General features: G+C 41.7%; 1 protein-coding gene across 1 annotated transcript in view; it reads right to left on the reverse strand.

Annotated features, from left to right (window-relative positions):
* LOC126253330 (LIM domain only protein 3-like) overlaps positions 1-20,131 on the reverse strand; it is a gene marked incomplete at its 3' end in the record, with an annotated part of 1,158,153 nt that overhangs the window by 81,104 nt on the left and 1,056,918 nt on the right. Inside the window, exon 6 of the mRNA XM_049954595.1 lies at positions 12,664-12,802. Coding sequence (XP_049810552.1) covers positions 12,664-12,802 — 139 coding nt within the window. The remainder of the gene's footprint in view (positions 1-12,663; positions 12,803-20,131) is intronic.

Genomic DNA, 20,131 nt, shown 5'->3' on the forward strand with positions numbered 1-20,131 from the left:
GGTTATCCGAAGTAACAAAGAAAAACTGCTTTAGGGCTGCAGCTAAACATGAAAGTTCGGAAGCATGTAGCTGGAATGTAGAACACCATACATTTACTATTGTATTTCGACAAGGCGAAGCGCTGTACTAAGTGATGGATTCAGTACTGATCGTGATAGCGACATTTTGACTTGAGACTACATTAGGCATATATGTAAAAAATCTCCATGGAAGCATAAAATCTTTTGCATAATAAAAAACTTCATTGAAGGAAGCGTTTAATCGACAACATTCAAGCTAAACGTCGCTAACTGGGGTTTATATTACGACCTACTTCACAAGGCTTCTTATTCGACTACCTCGCAACCTTATGAACAGCAAAGTACAGAGACTTACTCCAAGAATTGCAGTGTGCAGACAGAGACCGTAATAAAACCTTGACCCTTGCTAGCCTGTAGGTATGCTTTTGATCTACAGCTTCATGGTATTCCACACGCAGTTCAGTAACGCAGTCTTCGTTAGAGCTATACTTTTAAATAGTTCCTTGTCCACGATTTAATACATGTCGGCGACAACAAAATTTTTGGGGTTAGATGTTAACTTCTAAGTGAAACCATGATGTTTATCATAAATATTCCCAGTGATAGTTACAGTTGCATTCTACACTGAAGCGCCAAAGAACCTGGCATAGGCATGCGTATTCAAATACACAGAGATATGCAAACAGGCAGAATACGATGCTGCGGTCGGCGACGCCTATATAAGACAAGTGTCTGGCGCAGCTGTTAGATCGGTTACTGCTGCTAAAAATGGCAGGTTAGCAAGATTTAAATGAATTTGAACGTCGTGTTACAGTCAGCACACGAGCGATGGGAAACAGAATCTCCGAGGCAGCGGCGAAGTATAGATTTTTCCGTGCGACCATTTCACGAATATACGGTGAATATCAGGAATCCGGTAAAACATAAAATATCCAACATCGCTTCGGCCGGAAAAAGATCCTGCAAGAACAAGGCAAACGACTACTGAAGACAACCGTTCAACATGGCAGACGTGCAACCCTTCCGCAAATTGTTGCACACTTCAGTGCTGAGCCGTTTATAGGTGTCAGCGTGTGAACCATTCAACGAAACATCATCGATATGGCCTTTTGGAGCCGAAGGTCCACTCGTGTATCCTTGATGACTGCATGATACAAAAATTTACCCCTCGCCTGGGCCCGTAAATACAGACATTAGACTGTTGATGACTGGAGATGTGTTGCCAGGTCGGATGAGCGTCGTTTCAGTATAACCAGCGGATGGACTTCTACAGGTATGGAGACAACCTCATGAATCCACGGATCCTGCATGTCAGCAGGGAACTGTTTAAGCTGTTGGAGGCTCTGTAATGTTGTGGGGCTTGTGCAGTTGGAGTGATTTGGGACCCTGATAAGTCTACATACGACTCTGACAGGAGAACCGCAAGTATCCTGTCTGATCACCTGCATCCATTCATGTCCGTTGGGTAATCCCAGCAGGGCAATGCGATACCCTACACGTCCATAATTCCTACAGAGTGACTCCAGGAACACTCTTCTGGCCACAAGACTCCCCAAACACGAACATTACTGGGCATATCTGGGATGCCTTGCAAAGTGCTGTGCTCCACCCTGTCGCACTCTTACGGATTTATGGAGAGCCCTGCGGGATTCGTGGTATCAATTCCCTCCAGCACTACTTCTGACATTAGTCGAGTCCGTGCCACTTCGTGTTGCGGAAACTTCTGCGTGCTCGTGGGGGCCCTACACGCATTAGGCGGGTGTGCCAGTTTCTTTGGCTCTTCAGTGTATATCGTTTCCAAGAGTCATAACTAAAACTAATTTTGTAATAATTTGCTTTTGTGGTCTTGAGGCGTACTTAGCTCTTACGAATTCCACATAATACGTCAAGACCTAGAGCAAAATATATTAGTATCCTTCCACAGATTTTCCAGCTCGTTTCTTTAATTAACAGCAATTTGCCTTTGAAATTCTTTTGATAATTTCCCTTCGGCAAGAACATACCCGAGGTAAATGTGTATCTATTTGCGCTACTATTAGAAAGTAACTCCGCCCGCTCAGGCCGAAGGGCCCAACTGTACAGATCGACCGCCGTTTCACCCTCAGCCGATAGGCGTTACTGGTTGCGGATATGGAAGGGACATGTGGTCAGTACACCGCTCTTCCGGCTGTTGTCAGTTTTGCTGACTGTAGCCGCTACTCTCAATCAGGTAGCTCCTCAATTGTCATCAGAAGGGGGTGAGTGCGCCCCTCTTGCCAACAGCGCTCGGCAGACCCCGACGGTTACGCATCCAAGTGCCAGCCAAACCCGACAGCGTTTAATTTAGGTGATCTGACGGAAATCGGTGATACCTCTGCGGCAATGCCGTTGACCACGATTAGGTAGAAAATTGGTCTTTTACACACTGTAGTTATTACAAAATTTAAATTAGGTTCAACAATTTTCGAAAATGTAGCAGCAAATATCTGCTCAGAAGAAACACATTTTAAATCCGCAACATGAAGTTTGAATCCAGAATATTTTATTGGAAAACGTCGTCACGAGATACTGCGTTCTCAAACGCATGTGCAACATGTTTCACAGAACCTACTGTGAAAATAAGAGACCTTAAGTAATTTTATAAAGTCCTCGTCATAATTATTTGTACGTTTCGGTGATGGGATAGGATCCAAAGTAAAATACGGATGAAATGTTAGAGATTAACTCTCTGTAGAAGACGATGTCGTTACAGGTGAAGGATAGCCTTAGAGGACAGACAACATATTCGCCTTAAAAAAACACTGAAAACTTAAATCTGAGTGGCCCTCCAAGGAAGTGAAAGCCATTTCTCCCGCATTCGACTAGGTGGTAGCACTCTGAGCGCAGAAGCAATACGCAGTGTGGAACTAAGAAATATAGGTGTTAAGAGTTTGAGCCGGACCCGATGGTCTGGTGGGGTATAGTGCGTGCATGGAATCCGGAAGGTCACGAGCTTGAATCCAGGCCAGACCTCGGAATATTTCAGTTGTGTACACCTGTTGATAGTGTGAGTATTCAGCAGGAATGACGCATGGTTCGGATTCGACGTGAAACTAAAAATTACGTAGCATTACTGTGTTAAGTTATAGATGCGCAAGTCACTGAAGCGGCTTTCAACTAAATGATTTGCCTCCGAATGTTGAGCCACATAGAATTATTGTTATACAGCTAAGAATAAGTGATGTAGGCACTGGAAGAATAACACTGAACTTTGCGTGAGAATTATAAAAATAGGAATAAAACACACAAATTAGTTAGTTACACTGTCGTGACAAAGGTCATGAGACAGCGACACGCAGTTATACAGATGACGACAGTATCGAGCACACAAGGTATAAAAGGGCAGTCCACTGGCGGTGCTGGCATGTGTATACAAGGGTTTCCGACCTGAATATGGCCACATGACGGCAATTAACAGACTTCGAAAGCGGAATGGTAGTTGGAGCTAGACGCATGGAACGGTCTGTTTCGGAAATTGAAAGGAAATTCAATATTCCGAGGTCCACTGTCTCAAGAATGTGCCGAGAATACGAAATTTCGGGCATTAGCACTCACCACGGACAACGCAGTTGCAGATGGCCTTCACTTAACGACCGAGGTAGTGGTGTTTGCTTGGAGTTATTAGTGCTAACAGACAAGCAACCCTGTGTGAAATAATAGCAGAAATCAATGTGGGATGTACGACGAACGTATCTGTTGGTACAGTGCGGCGAAATTAGGCGTTAATGGGCTGTGCCACCAGGCGACAGACGAGAGTGACTTTGCTAACGTCGCGACCTCGTCTGCAGCTCCTCTCCTGAGCTCGTGATTATATCGGTTGGACACCAGACACCTGGAAAACCGTGGCCTGGTCAGATGAGTCTCGATTTCAGTTGGTAAGAGCTGATGGTTCGTGTGGCGCAGACCTCACGAAGCCGTGGCCCCGCCGGCCGCGGTGGCCGTGCGGTTCTAGGCGCTGCAGTCCGGAACCGCGGGACTGCTACGGTCGCAGGTTCGAATCCTGCCTCGGGCATGGATGTGTGTGATGTCCTTAGGTTAGTTAGGTTTAAGTAGTTCTAAGTTCTAGGGGACTGATGACCTCAGATGTTAACTCCCATAGTGCTCAGAGCCAACCAGCCGTGGTCCCTCATCGCCAATAAGGCGCTGTGCAAGTTGGTGGTGGCTCAATAATGGTATGAGCTATATTTTCGTGAAATGGACTGGGTTCTTTGGTCCAATTAAACCGATTATGTACTTCTGCTTGGAGACTATCTGCAGCCATTCATGAAATTTATGTTCCCAAACAACGATGGGATTTTTATAAATGACAATGCGCCATGTCACCGGGCCACAATGGTTCACGATTGGCTTGAAGAACATTCTGGACATTTCGAGCGAATGGTTTGGTCGTGCAGATCGCCCGACGTGAATCCCATCGAACATTTATGGGACGTATTCGAGAGGTCAGTTCGTGCGCAAAATCCTGCACCAGCAACACTTTTGCAATCATGGACGGCTGTAGAGGCAGCATGACTCAATATATCTGCAGAGGACTTCCAGCAAATTGTTGATTCCACGCCACGTCGAGTTGCAGCCGTACGCCCGGCAAAAGGAAATCCGACACGATATTAGGAGGTATCCCACGGCTTGTTACCTCAGTGTATGAAGCTGAGGAGATACAGCGAAAATGTACGAAAAGTTTTTCCACTGAAGATTTTTAGCTGACACTTACCATTCCACAGTTGCTTCAGCAACATGAACTTTTATTTCTTTAGGGTATCAGCTTTTTGAACAATTTAATGCATGATCTCGTCTCCTGCGGAAATCTGTTCAGGGTCAAGGATATATCCAGCGACTGAAACAGCCCCATCCGCCAGAAAAAGAAATCTACGCAAACAGAACTGCATCCTACCCCAGCAAATAGACAGACGTATTAATTCAGTAACAGTTTGCTGAAGCCAGAACATGTAATGAATGTTGACTAGTAGCATGTGTACCTACATCAGCTTGGCGTGAAATCTCAACATTATATCGTCATTCACCGCGAAACTAATATGAGCTGCCGACCACTACACCCGTCCCCTTCGCCCCCGCTCGTGTTTAGACTGGCACTTAGAATCAAACTCCAGTTCCAGTCTCTGTCTTTCCCACAACGTTTGCCCTGTGCTGATCCCTCTAATGCCGTGGAAGTTACTCCCTAATATCTTCACTCGTGCCATGTAATGCTGTCGTATCTTCTATAAAGTGTTTCCCACATATTTCTTTTCCTCGTCAAAACTACGGGGAACCTCCTCATTTATTATCTCATTAATCCACTTAATTTTCGGAATCTTCCGTTAATGCCAATTCTCAGACTTAAAAGATTCTATTTAATTTCGATTTTTCCATGATTCACTTCCATGCAATGCTGTGCTCCAAACGTTCGTTCTTAGAAAGTTTTTCATTCAACTTAAGGCCTGTATTTGATGTTGGTAGACTTCTTCCGGTGAGTAATGTTCTCTTTACCCGCGCAACTTAAGGCCTGTATTTGATGTTGGTAGACTTCTTCCGGTGAGTAATGTTCTCTTTACCTGTGCAAGACTGCTCCTTGCATCCTTATTTCTTCACCCGTGACGCCTCATATTGCTTTTTAGGCAAGAAAATTCGTTCTACACGATCTGTACTTGTGATCCTAATTTGTTTTCTGCACCTTCTCTATGCTTCCGTCTTTCTTTGGTTTATTCTTAATACATATTCTCCGCTCATTCCGCTGAACTGTTCCTATAATTCTTCATCACTTTCACTGGTGATAACGTTGTCCAGAACGACTCTTGTATTGATTTCACCCTCAATGTTAATCTTATTTCTCGACTGTTGTTAACTTTATTGTTTCTTCGTAGAGGAGAGCTTCTCTCGTGTTCTCACTGAGTAAAATTTGCCTGTCAACAAAAGCAAAACAAAGATAATGAAATGTAGTCTTATTAACCGAGGTGATGCTACGGGAATTAGATTAGGAACGAGACACTTAAAGTAGTAGATGGGTTTTGTTATTTGGACAGCAAAATAACTGATGATGGCTGAAGTAAAGAGGTTGTAAAAAGTAGACTGGCAATGGCAAGAGAATCATTTCTGAAGAAGAGACGTTTGTTAACATCGAGTATAGATTTAAGTGATAGGAAGTCTTTTTCTGAAAGTATTTGTATGGAGTGTAGTCATGTATGGAAGAGAAACATGGACGATGAATAGTTTGGACAAGAAGAGAATAGAAGCTTTCGAAATGTGGTGCTACAGAAGAATGATGAAGATTAGATGGGCAGATCACGTAACTAATGAGGAGGTACTGAATAGAATTGGGGAAAAGAGGATTTTGTAGCACAACTTGACTAGAAGAAAGGATCGGTTGGTAGGACATGATCTGAGGCATCAAGGGATCACCAATTTAGTATTGGAGGGCAGCGTGGAGGGTAAAAATCGTAGAGAGAGATCAAGAGATGAATATAGAAAGCAGATTGGAACAAAACAAGAACAACATCTTCTTCCTAAGTCTTACAGCCAAAACTCCACGACAGAGTATGAGGTTCGCTTCAGTTATCTTGCTTCCTGTAAGCAACGCTCATTTCTGAAGGCTATCTCTCTTTCGTACTTATGACAAAAGATTTAGTCATAATGTCAGGAAGAACTCAGGTAACAGATTGTAAAATTGTTGCTTATTAAAACAAAACCGGTTTCGGGGCATAAAGCCGCATCATCAGTTGCAAGAACGTTAAAAGAGCACAACCATACCCACAGCTCCTAGTCAAAATTTACTGTTCAGTGAATATCGTCGTTTGTCCTGATCATGCGGCTTAGGCCGCGAAACCGGTTGTGTTTTAATAAACAACAATTTTACCAGCTGTTGGCGGAGTTATTCCTAACATCAAGCCTTTCAACAGCTGGGGTTGCGCGAATATACAATAGTTTGGAAATTATTTAGGTTTGGGATCATTAGTATAATCAATTGTGGAAGAAATTTCTAAAGATGCACATATTGATTTGATGGTTTTTCAGCTATTGCGTTTTAGTACCGGTCTGGCATTAGCCCACAGACAATGAAGTGCTGAAAATTCAGAAGCCTCGTTAACATCTAGAACAAATGAAGAGGAGCCAGTGGCGAGTTGAAAATCTTCAGCCAGCCTTTGAGGTGTTTAGGTCCATTCGAATAGCATTTCCCACGTATGGCAAATATCTAAGTACCAGTCCCGCTCGGGTACACAGTTGTACTTTTCACAAATGGTCAACGCAGCATTTGATCCCTTCAAGCCCTTTGTAATAAGTCGTTTATTCACCTGTCAGAGTTACAGCTTGATTATTTCCCTCCAGTTGAGACAAAATCGCGCCATATGAAACGTTGGCTATGTTTTCCCGAACTGCGACTTGCGACTGTGTTTGTCGCACTGGAGACCTTGAAGTGTCGCAGCTGACGATCTTTCCACTCGGTACGTCGGTCTCCGTAAAGCCTTCCGACACGCAAGGTCCCCAGCTGCAGGAAAAACAACAGGTGAACCTCAACCATCGCGATACTGCTGGCCGCTAGACGCTCACACGAACAGAAATATTACAATGTCGGCTCTTTTTTTTTACTGGGAAAAGCTTGTTTTTTCTTCCCGTTTGACCGTGCTAGCAGCTCCCTTTGCAGCATGAAATTAGCGCTGAGCATACTAGTATGCCAGCACCTATCCAAAACGTTATATCAATGCAATTGTAACCCTTCTAAAAGAACAAGAGAAGATTAGGGTTTAACGTCACGTCGACGATAGGATACTTGAGACGCAACACAACCGTAGCTTGGGGAACGAGGTGGATGGAAATCGGTCGTGCTGTTTCAGTGAATCATCCCGGGGATTTCAATCGTCGTCCTCTTGAATGCGACTCCAGTGCTCTAACCACAGATCCACTTCGCTCGTTCTAAGTGAACTTGTCCAACCCGTCACGAATTCCTCTCTTTATCTCATTCAAAGCAGCATTTGTGCAATACGTATAAACTGTTTTTTTATGTATGCCTATCTATGTCTTCCCCTACAGTTTTTACCCTCTACATCTCCCTCTAATACTAATGACGTTATCCTCTGATATTTTAACACGTCATGTAGCCTATCCTTTCTTCCTGTCACTGTTCTCCATATCTTCCTTTTTTTCGCCGATTCTGCGTGGAGCCTCCTCATTTCTTGTCAGTCCACCTAATTTTCAACTTTTTTCTACAGCACGTCTTAAACGCTTCAGTGCTGCTCTCCTTCAGCTGCCCTACAGTCCATGTTTTACTGCCATACAATGCTGTGATGAACTACATTCTCAGACATTTCTTCCCCAAATTAAGGCCTATGGTTTTACATTAGCAGACTTCTCTTGGTCAGGGATGCCCCTATGTTTGTACTGTTTACATTCTCTTTCTTCGTTCGAACTGTGCAATTTTACTTCCAAGGTAGCTGAATTTTTTAAATTTTCTCTACTTCGAGGTCGCCAAGTTTATCGATATTCTCATCTCTACCGCTCCACATTACTTACGTCTTTCTGCGTTTTACTCTCAGTCCATATGCTGTACTCACAAGACTGTTAATTCCATTCAACACGTCCTGTAAATCTGTTTCAATTTAAATGAGGATAGCAGTGTTATCAGCGAATCTTATCATCGATGTGCTTTCACCCTGAACTTTAATCCCACTGTTGAACCTTCTTTTTTATGTCATTGGTTCTTCGATGTATGGATTCAACATCAGAGGCAAAAAACTGCATTTTTGCCTTACATTCTTTTTAATCAGAGCACTTCTTTATTACTCCTTCTTGGTTCTTCTACATATTGTATATTACCCGGATTTCCATATAGCGTATCCCTAAATCTTCCAGATCGACAGCACTTACGAACATGTCTTGATTTTTCTTAAGTCTTCCTTCCATTATCAATCGCAACGTCAGTACAAACTCTCTGGTGCTTTTACATTTCTTAAAGCCAAACTGATATTTATCTAACAGATCCTCAGTTTTCTTTTCCATTGTTCTGTATATTATTCTTGCTGTCAAGTTGATTGTACCATAGTTTCACACTTATCTACTCTTGCTGTCATCGCATTTTTGCGAAATACGTTTTTCCGAATGTCCGACGGTGTGCGTCCAATATGATAGATTCAACATAACGACCAGAACAGTCATTTGGTTGGCAGTTTCGCCAGCGATTTCAGAAATTCCGAAGGAATGTTATTGACCCCTTCTGCCTTATCTGAGCGCAAGTCTCTCAAACTCGGTTTAACTACAGTCCTGGATTTCGTATGTCCTCCATATCGACTTCGGTTTCTTTTTCTAACACATCAGGTAAGTATTCCCGCTCCCAATTAAATCTACTCTTTCCACCTATTTGGTCCCTCCTCTGCGTCGAACACTAGGATTCTCATTGCACTCTTAATGCCGTCGCCCTTATTTTTCATTTCACGGAAGGTTGTTGTAACTTTTCAATATGCTGAATCATTCCTTCCATCAATTACTTCCATTTCGATTTGTTTACGTTTTCCGGCTGCCTTTTCGCCTTGGATTCGCTACACTTCATATTTATTTATTTCTTTGGTGACTTATACTGTTGTATTTGCGTCTTTCCTTCTTTGTTCGGTTAGTTGAAGTTTTTTTTCTGTTACCCAAAACTGCTTCGCAGCTACCTTCATTGTATTTATGTTTGTCTGTTCAACTTTTATGCTTGTCCTATTTAGAGATCCCGATTTCCCTTCAAGTACACTGCCTACTGTATTATTCATTATCCCAATTTGTGTAACCTCAGAGAACTTAAAACCCATCTGCTCATTTCTCAGTACTTCAGTATCCCACTTCTTTGCACACCGATTCTTCCCGAAGATTCTTTTAAACTTCAGTCTATTCTTTATCATTACTAAATTGTGATCTCAGTTCCTACCTGCTTTTTCATTTCTGCTACCAAGCCCATATTTTTTCGTAACTCATTCTTCTATTCCATTCCTTACCACCGTGTTCCAATCCCACATGGCTATTAGATTATCACCTATTTTTAAATATTGAACTACCAATTCGGTAAACTAATGTATTTTCTTTAAATGCTAATTTATGCCATTAAGACTGAAGTTCCCGTCTAGATTGAGGTCCTTGAGAATGGGACAGTGGTTTTTTTTTGCCGGGAATATAGGAAAGAGGTACATGAGGTATTAATAATAACCAAAAATGGGCATTTGTTTACGGAAAACACAGAGGAACTAAAGCAGGATGGCCAGACAAATATTTGAGCATGTATGAGCTTATATCAGTAAGTCATTCTGTGAAACAAAGACACATTTGGTCGTTGATGACCTGTGAGTGCATTGTACCATTTAAGGAGATGTATCTAGCATGAAACCATTAAAGACATATGAACATAAATATCAAATACTGACTGCGAAACGGGACCAGTAATAATAGTGGCAATACGATCGTCAGAACTACATAATGGTTAGTGTAGCAGTCAATTGTAGATAGTTAAATGGGAGGGACACAAGGAGTGGTGGTAATTGTTAGTCTTTACGCGAAGGCGAAAGAAGAAAATGATCATGAAAACTTTATAGACTCCACACTTAGAGTAGAAAAACTGTGACTTCTTAAAGACTATCTAAAAGCCACGTACGGTATGGTTCTAGAACAGGATAGAAATTTTCAATATTGACGACTGCTACCCTATAGGTGTATGTAACATGAGAATGAAAGAACTCTGAGATGTATAAAATTACTTACAGACAATTATCATCGACTCTTTGTTAGCCGGTTATCTTACAGAAATGATCCTCAAACATAAAAATGTCAGCTTCGTATTTGGGTATCTCGTGCAAGTAGAGGCGTCGGAAATTTCGTCCATGGTATCAACGAAAGACACTTAAATACTTTCATATGAAAAAGATATTTAAACCAAGGGATAACTTTCACACATGAGCAAGTAAAAGCTCAAAAAGGGTAAAATTTAGGGAATGACACTATGCTGGATTCCCCCATTATAAAACACCTAAAGAGCCTACACAATTGTATCATCGTAGAAAACAACTCAAAATTAAGGAATATTATAATACAAAGCTTCTTCTTCATCCTGGTCATTAACGACAGAATACAAGCTCAGTCGAAGAAGACGTGGGGAAAAACCAGCTGTGGTTTCTACAAAACTCTTCTGGATTTTAGATATCCTGATCAAACACGGTTTGAATGCTATGTGGTATATTTACCACTATACGTCGTGACACTAACCAAGTCAGTTACATGTTCGATATATAATATCCAAGTTAAACATTTTGGCGTGGAACGTGCCATAGAACAAATACAGGACCACACAAACACACACACACACACACACACACACAAGATGCAAATATGTTGATATGGCTAAATGCTGACCATTTATAGTTTTTTTCTCTACAGATGTCAAATTATTTCTATTCAGGAGTTTATCTATGGTATAGAAGAGTAGTTAAGAAGAAACAACTTCAATCTACATTTGAAAATACTTTTTCTATGTGTCAGACATTTTATTTCAATGAGTAGATGGTCAAAGAATTTTATAGCTGCATATTTCTCTTTTCTGTGTCAAAGTTAGTCATAACACATATCATTTTTCATTCTAGTGTTGTACTTGTGAATATCTCTGTCACTCTCAAATTCAGATGGATTATTTACACATTTCATAAGTGAGTAAATCTACTGTGAGGCTGTGATTAACATCCCACCTGCTTAAAAATGTCACTTCACGATGTATCTCCTTGAATCCCATGCATATTTCTAGTGATTTACTTTTGTGCAATGAATGCTTTTCGCTCAAGTGAGGAATTAACTCAGAATAATATGATATACGATATCAGCTAGAGAAAATACGCAAAATATGTTAACTTACTTCTATTTCCCCAAAGTTTGCAGTTTTTCTTATCATGAAATTAACCGAACCTAAACGTGTTAGCAGGTCTTCTATGTGGCTTTTGCATTCTTTTCATCAATATTGAATCATAAAATCTTAGAAATTTTTGTCCTGTTTATTATTTCTTGTTGGTATCTAGGTTAACAGGAGGTGGGGCAATTGTGACAGCACAAAATTGGATGAGTTCTGTTTTTTCTTTTTTTTTGTCAAAGTTGAAAGCTAGCCCATTTATGCGAAACCAGTGGGTACCCTCGCAAAAATATCGTAACAATTTTCTCGGTTGGTTCTACTTCCCTCAGCCTCACAACAATGCTTGTATCGCGTGCAAACTGGTCTAACTTTTCCTCTTTATTCTAACTGAAAATTGACTCAGACTGTAAAGGTCTATGAACACACGTCAGATGTGCCTTTCACATTACCCAGAAGCGATTTCAGGAAAACTAAGGTATGCTCAAATCAGGATGGCCCGATGGAGATTTGAATTTCATTCCTTCCGGGTACCGAATCAGTATTCCGACTTACTCGGTTAAAAGAACAAATGAAAATGTCATTCAGAAGGAATTAAAGACTGTAGCATTCGCAAGCATACATATGTAAACACGTTGGGGAACGCCATGAGGGCAGTCTATTAAAGGAACTGCAGTGTCTGAATAGAAACAGAGAGAGAGAGGGGGGGGGGGGGGGTCTGCTTGCTGTTCGGTAATAAGGACAAGTAATTTGTGGCCTCTGAGGTTGACGGCGGTACTGACCGGTGGAGGCAGGTGCCGCTTGATGTGCGCCAGGCTGGACGGGTTGTACGCCATGTTGGCGAAGACGAGCCGCTCCTCGTAGTCGTACTCGCACAGGATCTTGTTCTCGCACAGGTAGAAGCGGTCGCCCACGCAGAACCTGCAACCAGACAATGACCAGCATTTAGACGTGTAGACATGTATCAGCTTTACCCACTCATACATAGTGAAGAGTTCCTCAATGGAACATAGGGAACACTGTGATCAAGTTTCAACAAGTTTAATGACAATAAAATACGTCTGCTTCGATGGTAAGAACAAAAAGCCATTCACTTGGTATTAATACAGAGGTCTCAAAGAGCTGTTATCTAAAAGTGACTGTTCCTAGTACGTAGAAACACCACTAGCAGCTTCGTAGGAAAATACACTTGCATGGAAATAATCCAGATTCCGAGAATGTTGTCCTGATTAGGACCAACAAAGAAACAGAAAATTCTATCCTTCATGCATTCTGAGTCCGAGTAGGAAACAACGATGAAAGCTGAGAACACCAGTGTTTCTCCCAACAATGGGCAGCGAGAGCGTCCTGCGACGATGAGTTAAGCAGCACCCACCCGGAGACATTTTTTTTTTTCGTGTGTGTGTGGTAGTACTGAAGTCTTACCGGTGTCAGCGGTCTCTGTCTCTAAGATAGGTGGCAGAAGAAAATGTACTCCTTATTTGACACTTTCAGAGCGGGTGGGCATTCAATTGGGTTGTTTCCACATCTGGAATCGTAAATGAGAGGAGCTTAACATATAACTGTACTAAGGTTGAACGTAGCTGAATATCTCGGTGAACGTAGGGCAAGGGTAACTGTCTCGTGTAGTCCATGCACCGACGTTTGTAGCTGCCAACGGTGGAATACTCGTGATACTATTTTCTTGTCACCTATTGTACGGACGCGAATGAGTCCCTCGGAAGCGGCGGATTCTGCCCGCGCTGGTAACGCCGCGTGGTGTCCGGTCATGTCTGCCACACGGAGAGCTGGCGGTACTGATGCGTGCGGGGGCCAGGTAGAATGCACGCATGCTCCCTTTTTCGTCGATCTCCGATGTAGCACACAGATACAATTTTGCACATACGCTAGGCTTCCTTGTTTTTGATCTGTGATCTATAGTACCAGAATTAAATAAAAAAGAAAAATAGTTGCCATGCCCCGGTTCAGATCAAGGATTTCGGGCTATTTCCCATGGCTGTAAGGCAAATTACAGATTTCCTTCCCAAATATTCCCAGTTGTACTCCTTCTGTACCATTACCATCTCACGGTGTTTGGCTGAAAAGTGCCTCAGCCTAAAACGGATCATTACTCGAATAGCCCTCATTACCTAGGGAATCAAAAGTACAAAAACAACCACATGGCAGTCAGTTATCACACAGCAATGGCGGAGGAGCACTCAGTCGAGAGCTCGTGGATATATAACGACCTGACGAAGCTGGAAGCCGAAGATAATTTTACATTATTTTGTTGCTCTATATATTTTAACTTGGTAGGTCGTTGTGACGATTTTTATTAACTACTAGCGTCAGCTGCTTCGCTCGCGTAGTCTGCATTTCTGCAAAGACTTCTTTCTTTTCCTTGAATCAAATTTTTATGTTGTTCACATATTGCAACACCTTCTAAAATTTCACGCTAATCAAGACCATTAAAGCATGGTCATTTCTGAATTCACTTCTGACGAAAAACAGATTCTAGTAGCTGAACTCCAGAGCTTTTGGTAATTATGACTTTTGCGTTCTTGTGGTGATATTTCCATAGAAACTTTCATCCCGTAACAATTTCTTTATATCTAACTGAGAAGTGAAATACCAATTTTCATAGATTTAGCGTTAAATTTTTTTAATAAAACGAAATATCTCGAAAATTTTCATCCACTAAGGGTCGAATTTCCAAAAACAGTGAAACGTGCACTTTTTAAATTTCTAACAGAGAAGTCAAATACAAACTCCCTTAAATTTAGTTTTGAAAATGTTTTCATAATGAAATAATCTCATAGAACTTTTCATCCTCTATTTCACTCCCTTAGGGGGCTGAATTCGCAAAAATAATGAAACACGAATTTTTTATTTCTGACCGAGAAATCAAATACCAATTTTTTGGTAGATGCAGATTTATAAATTTTTCAATACTTCTTTAATAATGATTTATTTCCAAAAAAACTTTCACCCACTATTTTACCCCCTTAATGGTTGAATTTCCGAAAATGTTGAAACACGTATTTTCTTAATTTCTGAACGACAAACCAAACACAAACTTTCGCTATTCTATCAAAATAGCCTTAATACTGACATAATTTCGAAAAGCCTTTGATCCCCTATTTCATCGCCTTAGAAGTGGAATTTCGGGCAAGTACTTCTTAAATGATACATATAACATAAGATCCACATCACCTCCAAATTTCAAGTTTCTATCCTTAGCGTTTTCGTCTCGGGTCGTGAATGAGTCGGCCCCATTTCACCCCGTTAGGGGTTGAGTCTCGAATAACAGTGACATGAGTACTTTATTTCTAACAAAGAACCCAAATACAAATTTTCAGAAATTTAGCTTCATAAATGCTTGCATAATGAAATATTTCCTCGAAAACTTGCATCCCCTACTTCATTCCTAAATACAGTGCTACGAATTTTTTTTTTATTTCTAACCGAGAACCAAATGCAAATTTTCGTAGATTTAACTTGGATAATGCGTTCATAATGAAACATAATAAAATATTTCATCTTCTGTTTCACTCTTTTTGGGGTTGAATTTCCAAAAACACGGAGATACATTTTTATTATTTCTAAATCGAGAAGATAAATACCAGTTTTCATAGATGTAGCTTTTAAAATACTTAAGTAGTTCTTTAACAATGATTTATTTTCAAAAAACTTTCACCCACTATTTCACTCCCATAGGGGTTAAATTTCGAAAAAACTGAAACACATATTTATTTATTTCTGATTGAGAAACCAAATACCAGTTTTCGTAGGTTTGACTTCAAAATTGCCTTTTTAGCTTCACATTTTCAGGAAGCCTTTTATCCCCTGCTTCACCCCCTTGGGAGTGAACTTCTAAAATCCGTTCTTAAACGACGCCTACAGTATAAGCTCAACACTATTTCCAAATTTCGAGTTTCTGTTCTTAGCGGTTTGGGCTGCGAGACGATGAATCAGTGAGTGAGTGAGTGAGTCGGAACGTTGTCTTTTATACAGGTTATTTGCTTGACTTTCGTTGTCTCTCTTATTGGTCTGCCATTCACAGAGGCCATAGAAACTTTCATCAGGCTTCAAATTTAATTCAGACTGTATGCGCAAGTCGCGCGATCGTACCACTCCGTCAAGATGGCTGCTGCACTTGATGTTCATCTCAAGCAACGTGCCTTTGCAAAGTACATGTGTTGTGAGACCGAGAGACTGAAGGACGTGTGTGGGAATGACACTATTGGCGCAGTACGCTAGCTGTTGGGCAAGCAGATAATCTGGTGAAAGTGGACATGCCAGTGCTCGAGGCCTCCAGCGCAGCGGCAAGCCGAGCACTGCAAAGGCGTCTCACAACGTGTAGCGAATTGAGAATCTGCTGTTGCCCGACTAACGCATAACAGTGAACGAGCTGTTAAGCCGAATGGGGGTAGAAGAAGCGAGTGTTCGGGTTAATATTACTCAGACAGTTGAAGATGAAAGTCGAGCAAACGTGCTGGGCCTGATTTCTACCTTAGAGGTAGAAGTTTCATGGTGACGTAAGGCAGCTGAAAGGGACGGAGATTGTGTGGAAAAAACGGTCAAGTGAGAGTAGCCCTCGCGCTCTGGGGGTTACATGCAAAATTAATGATGTGTATAAATAATAACAACAATCTGACGTGACTCAATGGCCTTGTGCAAGGCTGTCCTTAGAAAGCCATTTGAGCCACTTCCGTTTCTCTATCCTACCCTTGATAACCAACCTGGGAGAGGACACCTACAGTTTAATGTGCAATCCGAACCACGTCTTATTTGCAGCGACTCTTAAAATCGTTGAGAGGTGAAGACTAGGTTAAAAAGAAGACTGGAAAATCCATCGTCCGATCGAGAGTTGTTCCAACGATGCACGCTTTCCAGGCACGCGCTTTACCGCCGGACTACCGGGTCACACGTGCATATAGACAGTCACGTATAGGCTTTGAATCGTGAGTTTGCGAGGGTCAAAATATGTAAAATATATGGTCGTATCTTTTTATTGTAATGACTTACACCGCCGTGGGGCCGAAGACCTTAGTACCCGACAAAAATTTCAGCTTGATGTCACTACGCGTTCCTGAGAGAAGGGAGTCTGAACAGATGGACAGACGGATACACAGACCGACAGCAAATGGCAAAAAAAAAAAAAAAAAAAAAAAAATAAAAAAAAAAAATTATTTGATGTAATTACAAATTTAAAATTTTCGAATTTTTCCCTTCTCTTGTACCGTGGAACCTTGTTTGTTGTGAAATTTCACGATTCTAGGTCAACGGGAGTATCCAAAATAAGTGACATAAAAGGCAGTAACTTTTGATATCATTGACTTAGAAGTTTTACTTGGTCACACCGCCAAGGGACCGTAGATCTTAGTATCTGACATAAATTTCAACTTGATACGTGTACTCGTTATTGCGAGAAAAGGGTCTTAATAGATGAACAGACAGGCAGACACAACGAATTAATCCTATAAGGGTACATTTATACCAAATGAGGTATGGAACTCTAAAAATCAAATTTGTCTCTCAATAATGTATCGACGTATTGCGAAAATATCACATGTAGGGCTGTAGAAAATAAATTGGATGTTAAAAAACAGGTTTTATACGTCTTTTGGGGCGACACTCGTACTTCGTGCTCCTATGCTCGCGAACATGGGTCAACGCTCCCACCAGTGCTTCTCTATGAGCTAATCTCTCAATCTATCTATGTGCCTCTCCTGCAGTAGCCAAAAGCTCTCACCAACTAGCAGTGGAACCTCCGCGCTGCACCACCTGTCATTTTGGGTCCGACAGAGATCGGTAAGAATAAGATTCGATACCTCGTTGCGGTATCGACATTCGTACCCTTACAACGTTGAATCATTTCTTTGTACCCCTACGGATTATTTAAACTTCATTCGCCTCCCCTACAATGTTCACGTACGGTAGAGTGTGTTTCTGACGTTCGGTGGGAATGAGGTGTGGAGCTGGCAATAAGAAGCGAGTCGAGTTGAGGCTGCGGGTCGGCAGTCACGTCCGCAGGTGGGCGCTCTTTGTTCGCTGCTACCTGCTGCTGGTGGTGGTGGTGGTGGTGGTGATGGTGGTGGCGGCGGCGCGGCAGGTGCGGCCGCCATATGAGCGCCGCTGGCTACGTGCCCCGCCTGCCGACGGCCGGCGCGCCCAGATTAAACCTCGTTACTCACCGCACTCTGTTAATACTGCATGCGCCGCGCCGCCTACCTGTAGGTCCGCTCGCGCCTTCTCGTATTTCCCCTATTTGCCTCAAATGCTTCTCCATCACTGCGCCCTTCATATTCTTGCTATGGGCTTTCCTGCATGCCGTGGGACACAAGGTATGTATGAAAAGTTCTCGGAGTTGTTCAAATGGCTCTGAGCACAATGGGACTTAACTTCTGAGGTCATCAGTCCCCTAGAACTTAGAACTACTTAAACCTAACTAACCTAAGGACATCACACACATCCATGCCCGAGGCAGGATTCGAACCTGCGACCGTAGCGGTCGCGCGGTTCCAGACTGTAGCGCCTAGAACCGCTCGGCCACCCCGGCCGGCCGTTCTCGGAGTGATCGGCATCTAAATTGGAACATGGATTTGAAAAAAATTAAAATTGTGTGTATATGTGTGGAGAGACGTGTCTAAAGCGCCACCAAGCCACGGACACGCTACTCTGAAACAGTTTATTTCTTTTTCGTTAGCAGAAGTGCACTCAGGACAACCATGTTATAGTAAGAAGCAACACTAACGTTTTCTTAACATTTAATGAGGCTCAAGCATTACATGGCCTGTTCCTTTGTCTCTACAATAGGTCTTACAAATAAATCAGTTAACTCCAAGCCGGCCGAAGTGGCCGTGCGGTTAAAGGCGCTGCAGTCTGGAACCGCAAGACCGCTACGGTCGCAGGTTCGAATCCTGCCGCGGGCATGGATGTTTGTGATGTCCTTAGGTTAGTTAGGTTTAACTAGTTCTAAGTTCTAGGGGACTAATGACCTCAGCAGTTGAGTCCCATAGTGCTCAGAGCCATTTGAACCATTTGAGTTAACTCCAATTTGCGATTTTTTAATAATTCCAACTATGCATGAACCGGCATATCCCCCGAACTACGTACCGTACAGTGATATAATTTTTCAGGTACATTCAGTGATTTATGTGGATACTGTGTGCAAAATGTGTTGTTAATAGATTTAGTAGTAAAGAAGTAAGACATTAAAACTTTATGCTCCAGTTTCACTGCACGAACAGCGGAAATTCAGTAAGCGATAAACTTTATTTCTTTTCATTATGTTGTGAATGGGAGAGGGAGGTGTCAGTGAGAAAAAGTTTAGTACAGGTTTGAAATTATTGCAAAGATTCTTGAAAATCACTAAGTGACCCGTTCTCAAATACAACACGGATATGGTCTGGGCAATTTGTGCTCCGTCAGTTATGGTGCCTCAAGACAGAGACAGTTTCTAGCAGCAATAACTGACTTGCTGTGTCAAAACCTTAATATGATATTATATCTCTTGAGGAGTAGATTATACAGAATTTTAGAATTTTAAGTTCGGTCATTATTGTATGAAATATTGAAAATCAATTTTTTTTTGCCCCTGGAAGCGGTTAGGTAGGCAACCTGTAGCTGCCATTGTGCCGTGGATTATGCATTTATTAATACAGACTTGTTGGTTTATCTGGCATGATACTTGCAGTACACTGTCACATTTATGATTCATCATCTGATATGTATAGTAATAAGAACAATGATAGCAAAAATAGTAGAGAATGAAACTCAAGCAATAATAATAATAATAAAGCATATGACAGTATAGACCGAGAATCCCTTTTTGAAGTATTAGCAGAATTTGGACTAGATCAAAAGACAACAAACACTCATGGAGACCAAATCCAAAGTAAAATTTATGGGAAAATTGAGCACAGAATTTGAAATATACACAGGAGTACGACAAGGGGATGGACTTTCCCCAGGGCTCTTCAATTGTGCTCTTGAAAAAGTTGTTCGAGAATGGAGAAAAGCAGGGGCACCAGCGCACAGACTGGGACCAAAACGTAAGTGCATAGACTGTTTAGCATTTGCTAACGACATGGCACTGATCGCCCAAGACATTACCGATGCACAGAAACAGCTAGAATTATTGCAAGAGCAGGCAGCAAAAATAGGTTTAGAAATTTCATTTGAAAAAAAAAAAAATAATTATGACGGACATCAATGATGCACCTTCTGATCTCAAAATTGATAATAACTACATCTCTCGAGTAAAAG

The sequence above is a fragment of the Schistocerca nitens genome, chromosome 4, assembly GCF_023898315.1.
Source record: "Schistocerca nitens isolate TAMUIC-IGC-003100 chromosome 4, iqSchNite1.1, whole genome shotgun sequence".
Taxonomy (NCBI): Eukaryota; Metazoa; Arthropoda; class Insecta; order Orthoptera; family Acrididae; genus Schistocerca; species Schistocerca nitens.